The sequence below is a fragment of the Panthera uncia genome, chromosome F1 (genome assembly GCF_023721935.1).
Source record: "Panthera uncia isolate 11264 chromosome F1, Puncia_PCG_1.0, whole genome shotgun sequence".
Classification (NCBI taxonomy): Eukaryota; Metazoa; Chordata; class Mammalia; order Carnivora; family Felidae; genus Panthera; species Panthera uncia.
This window is the reverse complement of record NC_064813.1, coordinates 54,231,422-54,246,703: the sequence shown is the minus strand read 5'-3', so window position 1 is coordinate 54,246,703 and position 15,282 is coordinate 54,231,422. Positions and strand designations below refer to the sequence as shown.

At 40.6% G+C, this 15,282-nt stretch overlaps 1 protein-coding gene across 1 annotated transcript in view; it reads right to left on the bottom strand.

The window, feature by feature from the left end:
* The window catches only part of RRP15 (ribosomal RNA processing 15 homolog), a 40,300-nt gene extending 31,572 nt beyond the window's left edge, over positions 1-8,728 (bottom strand). Inside the window, exon 1 of the mRNA XM_049634562.1 lies at positions 8,208-8,728. Within this exon, the coding sequence (XP_049490519.1) occupies positions 8,208-8,352 (145 nt within the window). The 5' untranslated portion in view covers positions 8,353-8,728. The remainder of the gene's footprint in view (positions 1-8,207) is intronic.
* Between the last annotated feature and the right edge of the window lie 6,554 nt (positions 8,729-15,282).

The following is a 15,282-nucleotide window of genomic DNA, read 5'->3' as shown; positions in this document are numbered from 1 at the left end:
CTGCCTTCTCCCCAAACTTCCAGCTCCCTTTCAAATTTACCATCTGTCTCTGATCCCAGATTTAGTGAGCTACTTTCCTTAGCCTTTGGAAATGGGATAAAGTTTTAAGAAGACTCAGTCCTTTGATATTTATTGGGCATTCATGAATGATGGGGAAGGAAAGGGAAAGTGAAAAATCTAGATGTAGGTTTCTCTCCTTGAAGAAGTCACATGTTTTAGTAGGGTCGATAAATCCATTAACCAACTGCAAAATTTGGTTTTACAATTTGTAAAATTCGTAAGTGTTCTTTTGAAAAAGAAAAGGTAATGAGGAAAGGGTGACTGTTTGGGGATATCTTTTAAATTTTTTTTTTTCAACGTTTTTTATTTATTTTTGGGACAGAGAGAGACAGAGCATGAACGGGGGAGGGGCAGAGAGAGAGGGAGACACAGAATCGGAAACAGGCTCCAGGCTCCGAGCCATCAGCCCAGAGCCCGACGCGGGGCTCGAACTCACAGACTGCGAGATCGTGACCTGGCTGAAGTCGGACGCTTAACCGACTGCGCCACCCAGGCGCCCCTGGGGATATCTTTTACAAAGGATATTAAAGTTACTTCTTAGGTTAAGCAAGGGTTTCAATGACAAGAGAAGGGAGGAGGCCAAGGAAGTAAGATTCCACAACCCAGGGGAATTGAAAGAGGCAGGGGGCATGATCACTAAATCTAGAACCAAAAACGTCCTAGATCTGAATCAATGCCCTGTATAAAAATTAAAATTATTATAATCATCATTATTATGGGCATTCCAGGCAGCATAAACCAGCACGTCCAAAAGCATGGGAATGTTAAAGGTGAAATGTTTATGAAATGACAACAAGTTCAGACCAGCTGAAACCGGATCTGGGAACTGGAAAGTAAGGACTGAGTATAAAAAGCTGGCTGGTTTATAAAAAAGCTGGTCTGATTTACGATCCAAGAAATAAAATATGCACATTAACCCCCAAATTAAAACCAAGCAGTTTAAAATTACAGCACTATACGTGTGTTCCAGTAAGAGGCCAAATTTCTCGTGTTTTTTTCCTTTTGGTACTTACCTTAGGACTTTATTTTTAAACAGCTTCTCTATTGGATTAAGAAGGTTGTTCTTTTAAAATACAAATACCATCTGGGAGCATTAAGGCTATTGGTTAACATTTAACTTACTTCACACCTTTAGAATTTACTCTAAATCAAACAGAATCCCTCATAAAAACTTGGTAGACATCAGCTAGTGGTAGTTAAAAGTATGAAAACAGAAGTCTGGCTGCCTGAATTCAACCTCAACTCCAGATATAAATCTATGTGACTTCTCTGACGGTTATTAAGTTCTCTGCCTTAGTGTCCTCACTTGTAAAAATGGCAATAAAATAGTATCTACTTCAATATCTGATACCGTTTATGACGACTAAGAGTTAATATATATAAAGTCCTTAAGAGAGTGCCTAGCCCATAGTAAACATTTAAGTGTTGATTACATACCACACACATTAGACACACATGATAAGAATTTTAATGTGGTTGTGGAGAAGGAGAAATGAACAAGCAAGGAACACCACTGGTAGCCGGAATCTACAAGACATGTGAAGAGCTGAATGGGAATCTTTGGACGACCAGTTAGTTATACAGCTCAAGGATGACAAGCTCAGGTTATAAAATCAGACAGACTTGGCATTAAGTCCTGATTCCATTACTTCCCAACAGTATTGTCTCCTCTTTGTCTCAGTTTCTTTGTAGCAAAACAGGCATGAAAACAGGATTTACCTCATTGATTTGTTATGTTGATTAAATGAGATAACACATGAAAAGCACTTCCTACAGATCTGGTAGTCAACATGAAATAAATAACAGAGAGTAACCAGGCAAACAAGGACACTGAAAACCTGGAAGACAGACCAGAGATGAGAGATAGCAAAAGCTTTAAGGTTGCCAAAAGGGGCTCCTGGGTGGCTCAGCCAGTTGAGTGACCAACTCCGGCTCAGTTCCTGATCTTGCAGTTGGTGGGTTCAAGCCCTGCATAGGGCTCTGTGCTGACAGCTCAGAGCCTGGGGCCTGCTTCAGATTCTGTGTCTCCCTCTCTCTCTACCCCTCCCCGCTCGTGCTTTGTCTGTCTCTGTCTCTCTCTCTCTCTCTCAAAAATAAACAAACATTTTAAAAATTTTAAAAAAAGAAAAGGATGCCAAAAAACAGAGGGTAAAACGAATTTTGCTTCCATTACAATTCTATCTACTGTCTCAGTTACAGCCTATAAGGCACGTGCCAGGGAATTATCAAGTGAAGACTAATTTTGACTTTATTTTAGAAGTGATCAATGTCACTGTCCCATGACTTTTTTTTTTTTTTTTTTTTTTAAAGTAAGCTCTACACCCAAAGTGGGGCTTGAACTAACGACCCCACGGTCAAGAGCTGGATGCTCTACCAACTGAGCCAGCCAGGTGCACCATGTGCCACAACTTTTCAAAGTACTCTAAAATACTGACAATTCTAACTAGCTAACATGTATTTAGAGCAAGACACTATTTTTATTGTTTTTAAAGTGTATTTATTTTGAGAGAGAGAGAGAGAGAGAGAACGCACCAGGAAGGGACAGAGAGAGAGAGAGAGACAGACAGAGAATCCAAGCAGACTCTGATGTCAGCACAGAGCCTGATGTGGGGCTTGATCTCACAAACTGAGATCATGACCTGGGCCAAAACCAAAAGTTTGATGCTTAAGCAACCAACTGAGCCACCCAGGCATCTGGATGGAGCAAGATACTATTTAAATAAACACTTTTTATGATTACCATTTCATCTTCAAAACACTCTATGAGTTGCTCTTATTCTTCTATTTACACAGGGGATGATTCCAAAGCTTAGAAAAGTTAAAAATTTGTCCAAAGTTACAAAGTTAACGGGACAGAGAAATACAAATGTTTGACTCCTGAGGCCCTAGAAAGCTTTGAATCAAAGATTCAACTCAGACTAATCTGTACTGAGCTAAAACAGAAAATATTCATTAAATGATTTAAGAAAGCTTGAATTAAAAAGAAATTTCTAGGGGCACCTGGGTGGCCCAACTGGTTAAGCATCTGATTCTTGATCTCAGCTCAGATCGTGACCTTGCAGTCTTGAGATTAAGCCCCTTGCTGGGCTCTGCCGGCTTGGGATTCTCTCTCTCTCCCTTTCTCTTTGATCCTCCCCACCTCACATGCTCATGCTCATGCTCACGCTCTCCCTCTCCCTCTCTCTCAAAATAAATAACTAAACACTAAAAAGAATTTTTTCTAAGCCTCAGTAACCAGAAGAGTCCCTTCCTCATCCCCATTCTGAGTCTGCCTAAGAATGCACATTGCCCTAGTTATCAAGAGTTTTGAAACTACTGCTCCCCATTCTAGTTGTAAATCATTTGTTCTGCTCAAGCCACATGATCTTTCCTGCCAATTACTACTGAATTTAGAATATTCAAAATCGATGTTTTAAAAAATTTTAAAGCACTTATCTTTGAAAAAAATGAAGTCATCCCAGCTTTCCATAAAAATAACCAAAATTAAAATTAAAGTTCTACTATAAGACAAATTAAAAGATGTACTATCTAGGCAAGCCAAAGCATAGGGCCTGAGGTAGTCTGTTTCCTGAGTCTGTCCTATAAATTGCTAAACTACTCAAGTAGGACTACGATATATTTCATTTCTTAGACGTGTTCCTTTGCTATTTTTAAGTAACTTACATGATGAAGGAAGCTATAAGCTACAGTTTGATGAAAAGCACATTTATCTGCTAGGTTATTATATCTAAAATACAGCTTTATAGTTTATCAAAAATGAAGCGATAGCTCTTAGGACCTTCTAAACTGGATTGTTATCAAGTCTTGTGTCAGACGTATATGGCCATTTTTCACATATGTGACCAGAACAATTTAGAAAACATGAAATTACCATTCTTCTCTACCAGGTTACAGTCACATAGGCCCATGCTACGAGGGAGGGGTTGATTGCATCATTGCGCTGGATAATGACTGAGGCTTTTTTCACCTGGGTTAATTTACTGACTACAGAATCTTTTTTTTCAAACAGACTACAAGCTTAATAATAAAGTTAGCATTGTGTCTAAACCTCCAACACTGCATCAATTCAATAAATCTGAGTAGTTCCAGGATAACACAGAGGTGGAGGTTATCAACCTCCCCTGCATGATACTTGATATCATCAACCATTGTTTTTACGTCTTCACCTGACTTGTTTTACTAACTAGGGAGGCTATGTGTGCCTGTGTGTGTTTTAAGAATACAAACTTAAGAACCAACTATACACTGTATCAGAACCTGCAAGAAGGTATCAGTTCAATAAATCTGAGCAGTTTAAGGTTAACTCAGATACAGGTGTCATCATCCCCTTTATAATGCTTGATATTTTACCTCCCACATGGCTCTGATTTGTAATCACTTGTGATACTACTATGATCAAATTCCAAACCCTACCGAAAAGTATTACAATTTACTAAAATTCAGTCTGAATCATTTTGCTATCATGTAAGTTTACATTATATACACTTTGTTAATTTTACCCTCAACAAAACCTACTACAAGAGTGTAAAAAATCACAGTAAGTGAAACTTCCAATTTATTCAGTGACTAACTAAATGGATATTAAGTACTATATCATGTATCAGGTTCTATGCCAAATTCTGATACTGCTGTTACCAAAGCTGACAAACTCTCTTATCAGAACCAGGAAACTTCTGCAAAGTCTCACAAACAATACTTAAGAGTTTTACATTGGTAAAAAGCATCTATGTATATATACACTTTTATGTTTCTTACATAATGTGTCAAAACAAATTAAAGCCAGAGGGAAAAGTTCAAACAATGCATGGGTTATACCTGTGTGTTCTACGGAATTTAAGTAGCATCTTGCTAAATGAATCTGCTTTCAAATATTCATGATAAGGCACATCTTTATCAATTTTTAGGATCCAATTAAAGTTCAAAGAGAAGCCTCTGATTCAGTTTCCTGATAAAATGAGTCGGTACACTTCACTTTAATAAGCCTATAATTTGCACACTGATTCATTGATGTGTCTGAAGCCAAATTCAATCTTCTGCTTTTAAAGTTTCTCAGCGTCCATTAGCTGAAATTTTTTGAAATCTTACTAGTTCTGCTAAGGCCACACGTACATAAATAACCGAACTACAAAAGATGGGTCACCTTTCCAGAAACAACTGATTTCATGAAAGGAAAACAGCGAATCGTTATATTAAATAACAAATTCTGAATTAGGCAAAGGGAGGACGTGCCATCTTATAACCAATGGACCTACATTACTCAATGTATTATTAAATAAAAGGCTTTTTATAATTTACCTCTGTTGCAGAGGTACAGTGTAAATCCTGAAGGAAATCCTGATGGAGACAATGAAGTCAAAACTTACAGGGTACAGACCAGAAAGTGAAGAGAAAAGAAGTAGTGGTCAAGAGTGTAGACACTAAAGCCAAACTTCAATAATGGCTGTCATTTATCAACCCGATGATCAGCTTATGTATTGGGATAAGCAAGTTATAACTTCTCTGGGTCTCAGTTTCCCATAAGTAAAGTAAAAATAATATCTATTTCATAGGGCTGTTGTCAGAATTAACTGCACTGATGCACCTATGAGGAGCATAGAACAGTACATCGAAATGCTCAAAAAATACAGCTGTTATTATGTAATTGCTCTGCCAGTAGAGTACACCTGAAATTTATGGTGCTATGAGTTTTTTGGTAAGTTGGTTATTTGGAAAACTGAATGTTTTCCTTCTGAAAAACATTTCAAGTGGGTCCCTTCTCTCTCTTCAGAGTCCTGTCCTAGTGCAAGCCCTGACACAGGTTTGCAACTGCCAATCAATGGTTCTAGCACTCCATGTCAGTCGCCATAGAGCGGCAGTGGTATTTATAAACATGTGTCATCCTCTGCCTTAAAAGTTCTCAATAGCTCCCTACTCCCTACAAATGGAGAGTCCAGTCTCCTTCATGCGACACACAAGGCTCTTTACAATCTGGCTTCACCCTCTGTTCCCAGTTTCACTTGTTTAACTTCTTTGAATAGCTACAGCCATAGCAGACAATTCATTGTGTCCTAACTAGCCCACGCATCTTAAGAGACTGCGTGCCATCGTACTTGCTTTTTCCTGTAGGCCTGAGGAAACCGTCATCTCCACCCCCAGACTTACGAAATTATTCATCCTTCTAAGGCCTAGATGAAATGCCACCTTATCCATTTATTCAACAAGAAAATCTACCTAATACTAAAATATGCAAGGAAGGCCCTATGAAAATAAATAGGACATAGTTCCAGCATTTGGGGAACCTATATCTATAAGGAGAAAGACATGTTAAAATAATAACAGAGTATACTCTGAGTAATACGTGTAAGACAGGAAGCAATGCCTAAGCTGGGTTCTACAGGATATGGGTTTCTGTTTCCATCCTTATACCATTTTAATTGGACCGTGATTGTAACAACTACTTTTTAATAATACTCAAAACATATTGCAGTCCTGTGTTTAATATCTATCTTCCCTAAGACTATAATTCTAGAGCAGAAGTTTATTCATCTTTTGTATCCTCAACATGAAGTTATCCAACTACATTAGATAATTAGGTTTCCACATTATCCCAGACCTTTCTTAATCCACAATGTAATGGATCTACAGTAGTGAGAGAACCTCAGGACCTAATCAGCATTGACAATACTGCACTGAGAAGTCAGAACAGCTCTAACTTGGAATTATTCAGTACTTGAACAGACAAATCTGACTGACACTCAAATTTGTAAGCAGTACTGACATTCTGCTTCAAATGCAGGGTTTCTTTCTCTGACAACCCCACATGAACTAGTCTGTTGAGTACAAGAAATATCAGAACCACAACTTCTAATTCCTGCTCAACAAATGGACCGTTTTCCTCAACTCCTTTGAAAGGGGATGAGGAGTGTAATTACCTAGAGACTGCAGTAGTAAATGGCAGTTTCTTCTTCTTGGTCTTGGGAAGTCCAGGTTTATCCATTCATTTACTTAAATTTCTGCGAAAAATCCAGTATGCAGCAGGCACTGTTTTACGTACTAGGAAACAGCAATCTCTACTCTTAGGGAACATACATTCCAGCTCAGAGAGATGCAGAGCAATTACACAGTATGTCAGATGATTGGGGAAAGACAGAAAAAGAAAGCCTGAGAAGTCAAAAAATGAAGGCAGGGAGGCAAGATGAAGGAAGAGCAGTGGCAGTACGTTGCGGAGGGTGATCAGGGACAAGTCTTGCAGATAAAACACTGAATCAGAGATGGAAGGAAGTGAGGGAGAAACACACAAGCATTTGAAAAATACTCTAGGCAGTGAAGCCCCAGGGAACGCTGAAACCCTGGTGTGCGAGCCTGTCTGATGTGTTAAATCACAAGGATATCGATGAGGCTAGATTACAGTTAGTAGTTAGTGGGGGGCAGAGTAGGAAATTAGGAGAGAAGATGGCCTGAAGGTCACCATACAATCTAAGGAGTCTGGATGTTATTCTGAGATGGGGAGCCACTGGACCATCTTGAGCAGAGATAACTCCCATGACCTGTACATTGTAAAAGAGTAACTCTGGCTATTGCAAAGCTCTAGCTAGTACAAAGGAGCAATAACTGGACCGCAGAAGGTCAGGGGCTGTCTGTAATTTCTTGTAACCTAAGAACTCAATGCCAAGGACGAAGGTAAAGAGGTGCAGCACGGTCACATCAGGGCTGAAGGCCTCAGAGTATCTTTCCTTCCTTTCAATAGCAAGCGTTTCTGAGAGTTCAACTGATACTTTTATTCTACTTCAACCACATACTCGTTTCCTTCATCGCTATCAGGTCTCTAACTCCCAGAGTCACGCAACTACCACACAAGAAAAGTCAAGTATACCACCTACCTCCCTCTAACCTCTTTTGGCCTTTTGCTCCTTCCCTACGAAACCTGTCCCACTCGTAATTTCAAATGGCCCCCCTTCCTTTTGCCTTCCGTCTCTGTAACCTTTTTGCTGGAGTTTCAAAGCGTCCGTCCCCTGAACACCGCTTCCTCGTCTTCTCACTGGGCCCAAATCGCCCCTTCGAGGCCACGCCGAGATAAAACTAGCGGCAAAGCCACTCGCATCCCCTCCTTGCTCAAGTTCAACCGGGCCTTCTTTTTCAGTAGCCAAAGCTCAACCCTAGTACGTTACCTCCACTGTCGGCAGCGTCTTTGCCCTCTTCTTCCAACTCCGAAGCCACTGCCCGGGCTACCATTTTCATCTTCTTTTTCTTCTTCAGTGAATTTTTCAGCCTTTTCCCCGCACCCACACGTGAGTCCCGAGCGGCCGCCGCCATCTTTCCTCACCGGAAGCGACCCGTGAGAATTGCGACCGGTGGTAACAAAAAGGACTTCCGCGTTTAGTTCCGGGAACACAAGGTTCCGGGGCGGGGCCGTCTAGCCCGGAGTTCCGGGACTGGGGCCTCAGTTTGTGAATTGGTGAGTGTCCAGGTGAGGTCCGCTCCTGGGAGAAAAACCATCGGTGGCTGTACGTTCTCAGCCGACTCCTAGGCCAGCTCGCCCTTGCCCTGGACCGCTGCCGCAACCAGGAGCGGTTCACTTTGATTTCCTCCCTACACCGCTTCCCTTCTGTGCCGCTTTATTGAAAGTTGGTTTAGGAGGTTCCTCCAGTGCCCCTTCCGGGCCTACTAACCGCGCCCACAGCTGGGAAGAGAGAAAAGCGTGCTCGGCGGTGCCGGTTAGAATATCTGTATCCTCCCCTCTCCCCGGGCACCACCGCCAGAGACTCACAGCGCGACACACCGGATCTGTCTCAAAAACTTAATCACATAATCTCCCTCTGATTAACCCTTGCCGTGGCTTCCAATCGCGAAACGAATAGAATGTCGCATTCTTCCCCTGGGTTCGAGGTGGCACGGGGCCCAGGCCACCCTCTCCTGCGGGCCTAGCTCTGGCTCCGACCGCGCAGAGCGGACGTGGCGTGCGGATCCCTTGCTTCCACGCGGTGCTCCTGCCTCCCTCCCCGGCCAGCTTCTCCCCAAGGCCAGCCTCTGCCTGTGCAGCGCCTCCAGGCAGCTACTGCAATCTGCCCCTGCCGTTCCCCGCCCCCCCCCCCCCAAATTGTTGGCTCCTTCAAAGTAGGGACCGTAGCTCATTCACCATTCCATCCCTCAGGCTAGCAAAGCTGGCCCAGAGTAGGTGCTCAAAAAATATCTTTGGAGGGGGTGAATTAATGAATGACAATACAGCTATTGACAAAGTTGGTAAGTCAGACCAAGACAGTAAAACTTGGCATCACGTTCTGTAGGCCAGATACATTCCAAATAAAGTCTTCTCTTCTTGGTTTTTCATACCTAAAATCTGTAAAGGAGTACAGATTTCTCATTTCCGCACATCCCAGCTGGTGTTTATGGGGGGGACGGGGGATTATATTTACATAACCCCAAACTCAATACGTTTTAAAATAAAACGCTGTTTTGTTTTTAACAGCACAGGAAGTGTTACATTCCAAATACAATTGGTGAAAAGGATAAAATTCCAGCATCAATCTTTTGAAAAGTGCAATTGCTGTCAACTCCAAAAGTACATCCCCTTAGGATATAGCTGGGACAGAGAAGTTGCCCAATCCTGGTCAGTGTCCATCTGCCATTCAGTGTCAGTCACCTGTGACCTGCTGACTTTCATACTTAACCCTTGCTTTTGCCTACTGTTCTACATTGAGTTCAAAACAAAGTTGGGAAAGCCTTGAAGAAAATTGCAGGCAAGGAAGCAAACCTGAGAGAGAAAGATGATTACAGTGCAAAGGAGGCGGTGTGGCATCCAGGTACCATTTGCCAATATTACTGAAGGTCAGCATTTTACATCTTAATGTGCTGGTTTATTTATAAGTAGGGATTTACTATGTTTAGTTGCAACTGAAGTTGCTTGGGGGCTTGAATTGGTTGATGGGTATTCATTCAATTTTTTTCTTTTTTAAAAGTGACACAAAATAGGCTCCAGATTTTCCTGCAGAAATGTGATTTTCAGAAAGGGATTACTACTACTAAGTGGGAGATTGCTGTATTAACGTATTTAATCTTCACAATAAGCCAGTGAGCTAGGTACTATTGTTCCTGTTTTGAAGATGAGGAAACTGAGGCACAGAGAAGATTAAATAATTGCTCAAGGTCATGCAGCCAGGAAGTGACAGCATTGCATTCAAACCTAAGTAGTCTGCTCCAGGGTCTGTTAAACCACGGAGCTATACTGCCTATTCATACCGTTGCACTTGTGCATTTAACAGGTAGGTACTGAGAGCAGACAATGGAAATTTCTGGCAAGCACTGGAATTCATAAATTTAAAAAATGACAAATTTCTGCCCTTATAATGAACTAAGATAATTGAAAGGTTTGCAAATAAAATATCCATTGTATGGTGGAAATGACTAAAGTCACCTATATCCTTGTATAAACATACCCATGACAGTTGTCAGCTTGTTACCTCTCAGTGCCACATTCACCCTTTTTGGCTGCTCTCTGAAAAAACAGGCAGATCCTTTAAATATTTTTCTGTTGCCTACCAGCAGGACGTTAAGCTTTGTCAGTAGAGGGCACTATCATGACATTATAAGAAGAAGGAGCCCTCTTCCCAGGACGAGTATGATCCTCCGTTCAGACTCCTGCCTTAGCTTTTCTATCCCCAAACTCCTGTGGTACAGGTAACTTCTCCAGCATCTGGTTTCTGCAATGCACAGTGGTCAGCAGTACCTAGTGGCCAGCAGCTTTCCCTGTCCAACCCTGTTATGCATCACATAGCAGAATACTTCCAGCAGGACACCTGCCCATGAACAATTTTCTCTGGCACCTTAAAGGGCAGCAATTTCCAGAAAGTTCTGGAGGGTAAATTTCCAGCAAGTGTTGCTGGCTCAGCCCCAGTGAGCCACTGCTGTGCCCTTTCCAACAAGATCTGAACCTCAGTTATGTGTGTGAGTTTGGTGAGGGACTTCTTCCTTGGGTGCTTTATTTCAGCTCTGGGGGTATTCTCTGTTCCTTTTATCTGCTGTTACTATACCCCTTAGAATTCTCTTCATTTCTGACTAGCCAATCCCTTGTTACTCCAATGCTCTGTTATAGTTAACCATTCTTTATATTAAACATTCCTATTTAAATTGCTAAGTAATTTTCATCTCCTGATTGGCCCTGACTGATACAAAGCTAGAATAAGTGGTGTGATGGAAATATTATCAGCACCCACATACTGTCCCTGCCTGCCTACAGCACTATTAGAAAGTTCCATAGAGGGTTAGTCATTTTTGGAAGAATCAGAGGAATTAAAGATTCCTTGTTAAAACACCAATATTTATAGGAGGAAAACAAATAAAATAATTTCTTCCAGGTGACTTGCTCTAGCTTGGCTGATGTCAGTACACTGAAGTGCTCTAAACTGAGGAACACAGAACAGATCAGAGGAAAGGTAATTGCACAGCGTATCTGGGGCAGAGGGCGCTGCTATCTGTCAAGGTCTGAATGCGAAAATGGTTGGACAGGGGCTGTGGATAGAGATTCTGGGTAAGTGATAGTTCAGGGGCTCTCTACACAGAGAAAAAATCTATGAAGGGAGACCATAAAGAGAGAGAAGATATCTTAGTGACTATCAACACTGCTACTTGGGAAAGCACAAGAAAGAGGGATGGTGATAGAGAGTTAGGAGAAGGAAGAGCACTGCTGGGACAAATTCCCCCAAAGAAGAGATTGTCACTGATGTTAAATCCTACTGTGATCTCAAAGGAAAAGAAATCACAAAATTTAATTGATGTGTCACTTTAATGAGAGATATAAAGGAAAATTCTTAAAAACTGAGATTATATATTGTGTTCCTAAAGGAGAGATCGAGTGTTGTGAAGTTATTTATTTATGCCAACCAAAATCCCATTTGAATAAATTTTGGGAGAGAAGAGGCAGAGAGTAATGTCTTGATAAAATAATTCTAAGATTCAAAATAAGTAAATGAGAATAATATTTTTTAAAAAGACGAGACTTGAGGTGAAGCTTCTCTGTTTAGATATTAGAATATTATAAGTGTATGGTAATTCAATTTTTGTTTGATGTTTACTTACTTTCGAGAAGAGAGAGAGCATGAGTGGGGTAGGAGAGAGAAAGACGGAGACACAGAATCTGAAACAGGATCCAGGCTCTGAGCTGTCAGGACAGAGACCAACACGGGGCCTGAAGTCACAGACTGTGTGATCATGACCTGAGCCAAAGTTGGACGCTTAACCGACTGAGCCACCCAGGTGCCTCAAGGGTATGGTAATTAAAATGTACAAATCAAAAGAAAAAACAAGGGTAAATGAAACAAATTCTAGAATATATAAAAACAAAATATTACACAGGAAGTATCATGAATAAAAAAGGGGCATTATGCAACACTTATTTCAGTAAAATTAATTTACAGAGAAAAATAAAATTAAAGGCTCACATCTTACACTACAATTAATTCCAGAATTAAATATGAAACAAAATGTAAAAAAAAAAAGAAAAAAGAAAAAATAACTGATTTATTGGGATTGTACAAACAACTCTCCAAATTTAAAATCAATGAGAGTGAGTTCTAAAAACAAGAACAATAGATGTAATATATAAAAACCAAAAACTATAGGGGCGCCTGGCTGGCTCAGTCAGTTAAGCACCTGACTCTTGGTTTCAGCTCAGGTCTTAATCTCTTGATTTCGTGGGCTCGAACCCCGCATCAGGCTCCGTGCTAACAGTGCAAAGCCTGCTTGGGATTCTCTTTCTCTCCCTTGCTCTCTGCCCCTCCTCCACTCACGCTGTCTCTGTCTCTCTCAAAATAAATAAATAAACTTAAAAAAAACTATATATCTAAAAAAAAATAGCCAAAATAGCAAATTGGATGTGAACGAGACAGAAAGTTAATTTTAAGATGATTACTTAGAAGAATTCATATGATTTCTGCATCTGGTCAAGATGAAGTAACTAGAATCAAATTTATCCTCCCGTTTGAAACAACCAAACAATAGACAAAATACATGAAGTGGTGATTGGCGAGAACTAGATATCAGATAATGAAAGGTAATGATAACTGAGAAGTGAGAATTCTTCCCAAACCTAGGTGAGCCCCATAATTTACCCCAGCATACTTCTTCAAGAAAGCTCCCAGACCTTGGCATGGGGAGGGGAAATTTAAACTCACCCCGGAAAACTTTCCAAGCTGAAAAGATGTAGCTGAGAGTCAGGGAAGTCAAGGCAACTGGAACTGGCAGGGCAGAGTACCGAAGAGAAGAGAGAGAACTCAGGAGATGTGCAAAGAGGCTCCCGCAAGAATTTAGGTGACTACCCATCAATGCTTGCATGTGAGAAAATACCCAAGACCAGGGAAAGACCCACCCAAAAGAATTAGAGGTGATAGTTACCTATGCACATAGGGGACTAGGAATGATGCTTATTCCCACCAGCCAGACTAGAAAAACCTCACTGTTCACAGAGCATTTGCTATAGCACATGTCAGAAACTGTAACAGGATATGAGATTTTATTTTATTTGCAAGCCAACAAGCAGCCATGAAGGCTGGTGGAAGACACAAGACTCCTAAGCATGAGAGGAGGAGTGTATTGATTATTTAGAGAAATCACAGTAGCAAGAGTATCTGCTGTTTTTCTAACAATTCTCTGAGTCCCAGTTCCCCCAGGGTGACTCAAAGAAGGCTAGATGAGCCTTGCACATGTGGTGGGTTGCCTTATAGGAGAGAAACTTGAGCTATTTCCGGTAACATCAAAAAGTGTGAAACACTTAAGGATAAAACATGTGAAAGATCTACCTGTGCACTGAAGACTACTGAGCATTGCCGAACAAATTTAAGGAAGACCCTCCAAAGTGAAGACGTATACCATGTTCACAGGTCAGCTGAGTCACTACAATCCTGATCAAAATTCTGGCAGACTCATTTGTAGAAATTGACAAGTTGATCTTAAAGTTCATATGAAAATTCGAAGGAGCTAGAAGAGCAGAATAAAAAACCTTGAAAAAGAAGACCAAAGTTGAAGGACCGGCACTATCTGCTTTCAAGACTTAATATTATAACCCTACAATAATCAAAGCAGTGTAGTATTGCCATCAAGGTAGACCAATAGATCAACTGAACAGAATGGAGAGTGAAGAAATAGACACACACATATATGGAAAACTGATTCTTGACAAAGGTAGAAAGAAAATCAATTCAGCAGAGAAAGGATAGTATTTCCAACTAATGTTTTTGATAATTGGATATCCACATGCAAAAAAAAAAAACCCACAAAAACAGCTGTACTTCAATTCATACCTCACACCATACATAAAAATTGATTCAAAATGAAATAGACCTAAACGTAGAACATACAACTGTGAAGTTTCTATAAGAAAGCATAGGAACAAGCCATTGTGGAAAAACTTACATACTGTGTGATTCCAACTTCATGACATTCTGGAAAAGGGGAAACTATGAAGACAATAAAAAGATCAGTGGTTGCCAGGGACTGGGGATGGGCAGGGTGGAGGGAGATGAATAGAACACAGGGGATCCTTAGGGTAGTGAGAATACTCTGTCTGATGCCATAAATATGGATACATGTGATTATACCTTTGTCCAATCTGTAGACTGTGTAACACCAAAAATGAAGAACAGTAGTGTGAACCATGGCCTTTGGGTGATTTTGATGTGTCATGTAGCTCATCAATTGTAACAAATGTAACAATTCTGTTGCTGGCTGGTTGGTAACAGGGAGGCTATCCATGTGTGGGAACTCTCTGTGCCTTCTCAAGTTTTCTGTGAACCTAAAACTGCTCTAAAAATAAAGCTAATTAAAATTTAAAAAGGAAGAAAGAAAGGTAGGAAGGAAAGAAGAAAGGATAAGCCACACACTTGTAGAAAATATTTAAAATGCATATGTCTGATAAAGGATTGTGCCCAGAATATATAAAGAACTCTCAAAACTCAACCTTTATTTAAAAAAAAAAAAATTTTAATGGAAAAGATTGAGTTTTGGGAGTTCTTTAAACTGACACTTGATCAAAGATGATATACAATAGCAAATAAACACACGAGCTGTTCGGCATCATTAGTCACTAAAGAAATGTAAACAGAGCCGCGATGAGATACCATTACACTCCTTTTGGAGTCACTAAAATGAAGAAGACTGACCACACCAAATCTTGGTGAAAGTGTAAAGTGGCACTCTCATGCACTGCTTGTGAGAATGTAAAGTGACCGACCACTTGGGGAAAAGTTGGCAGTT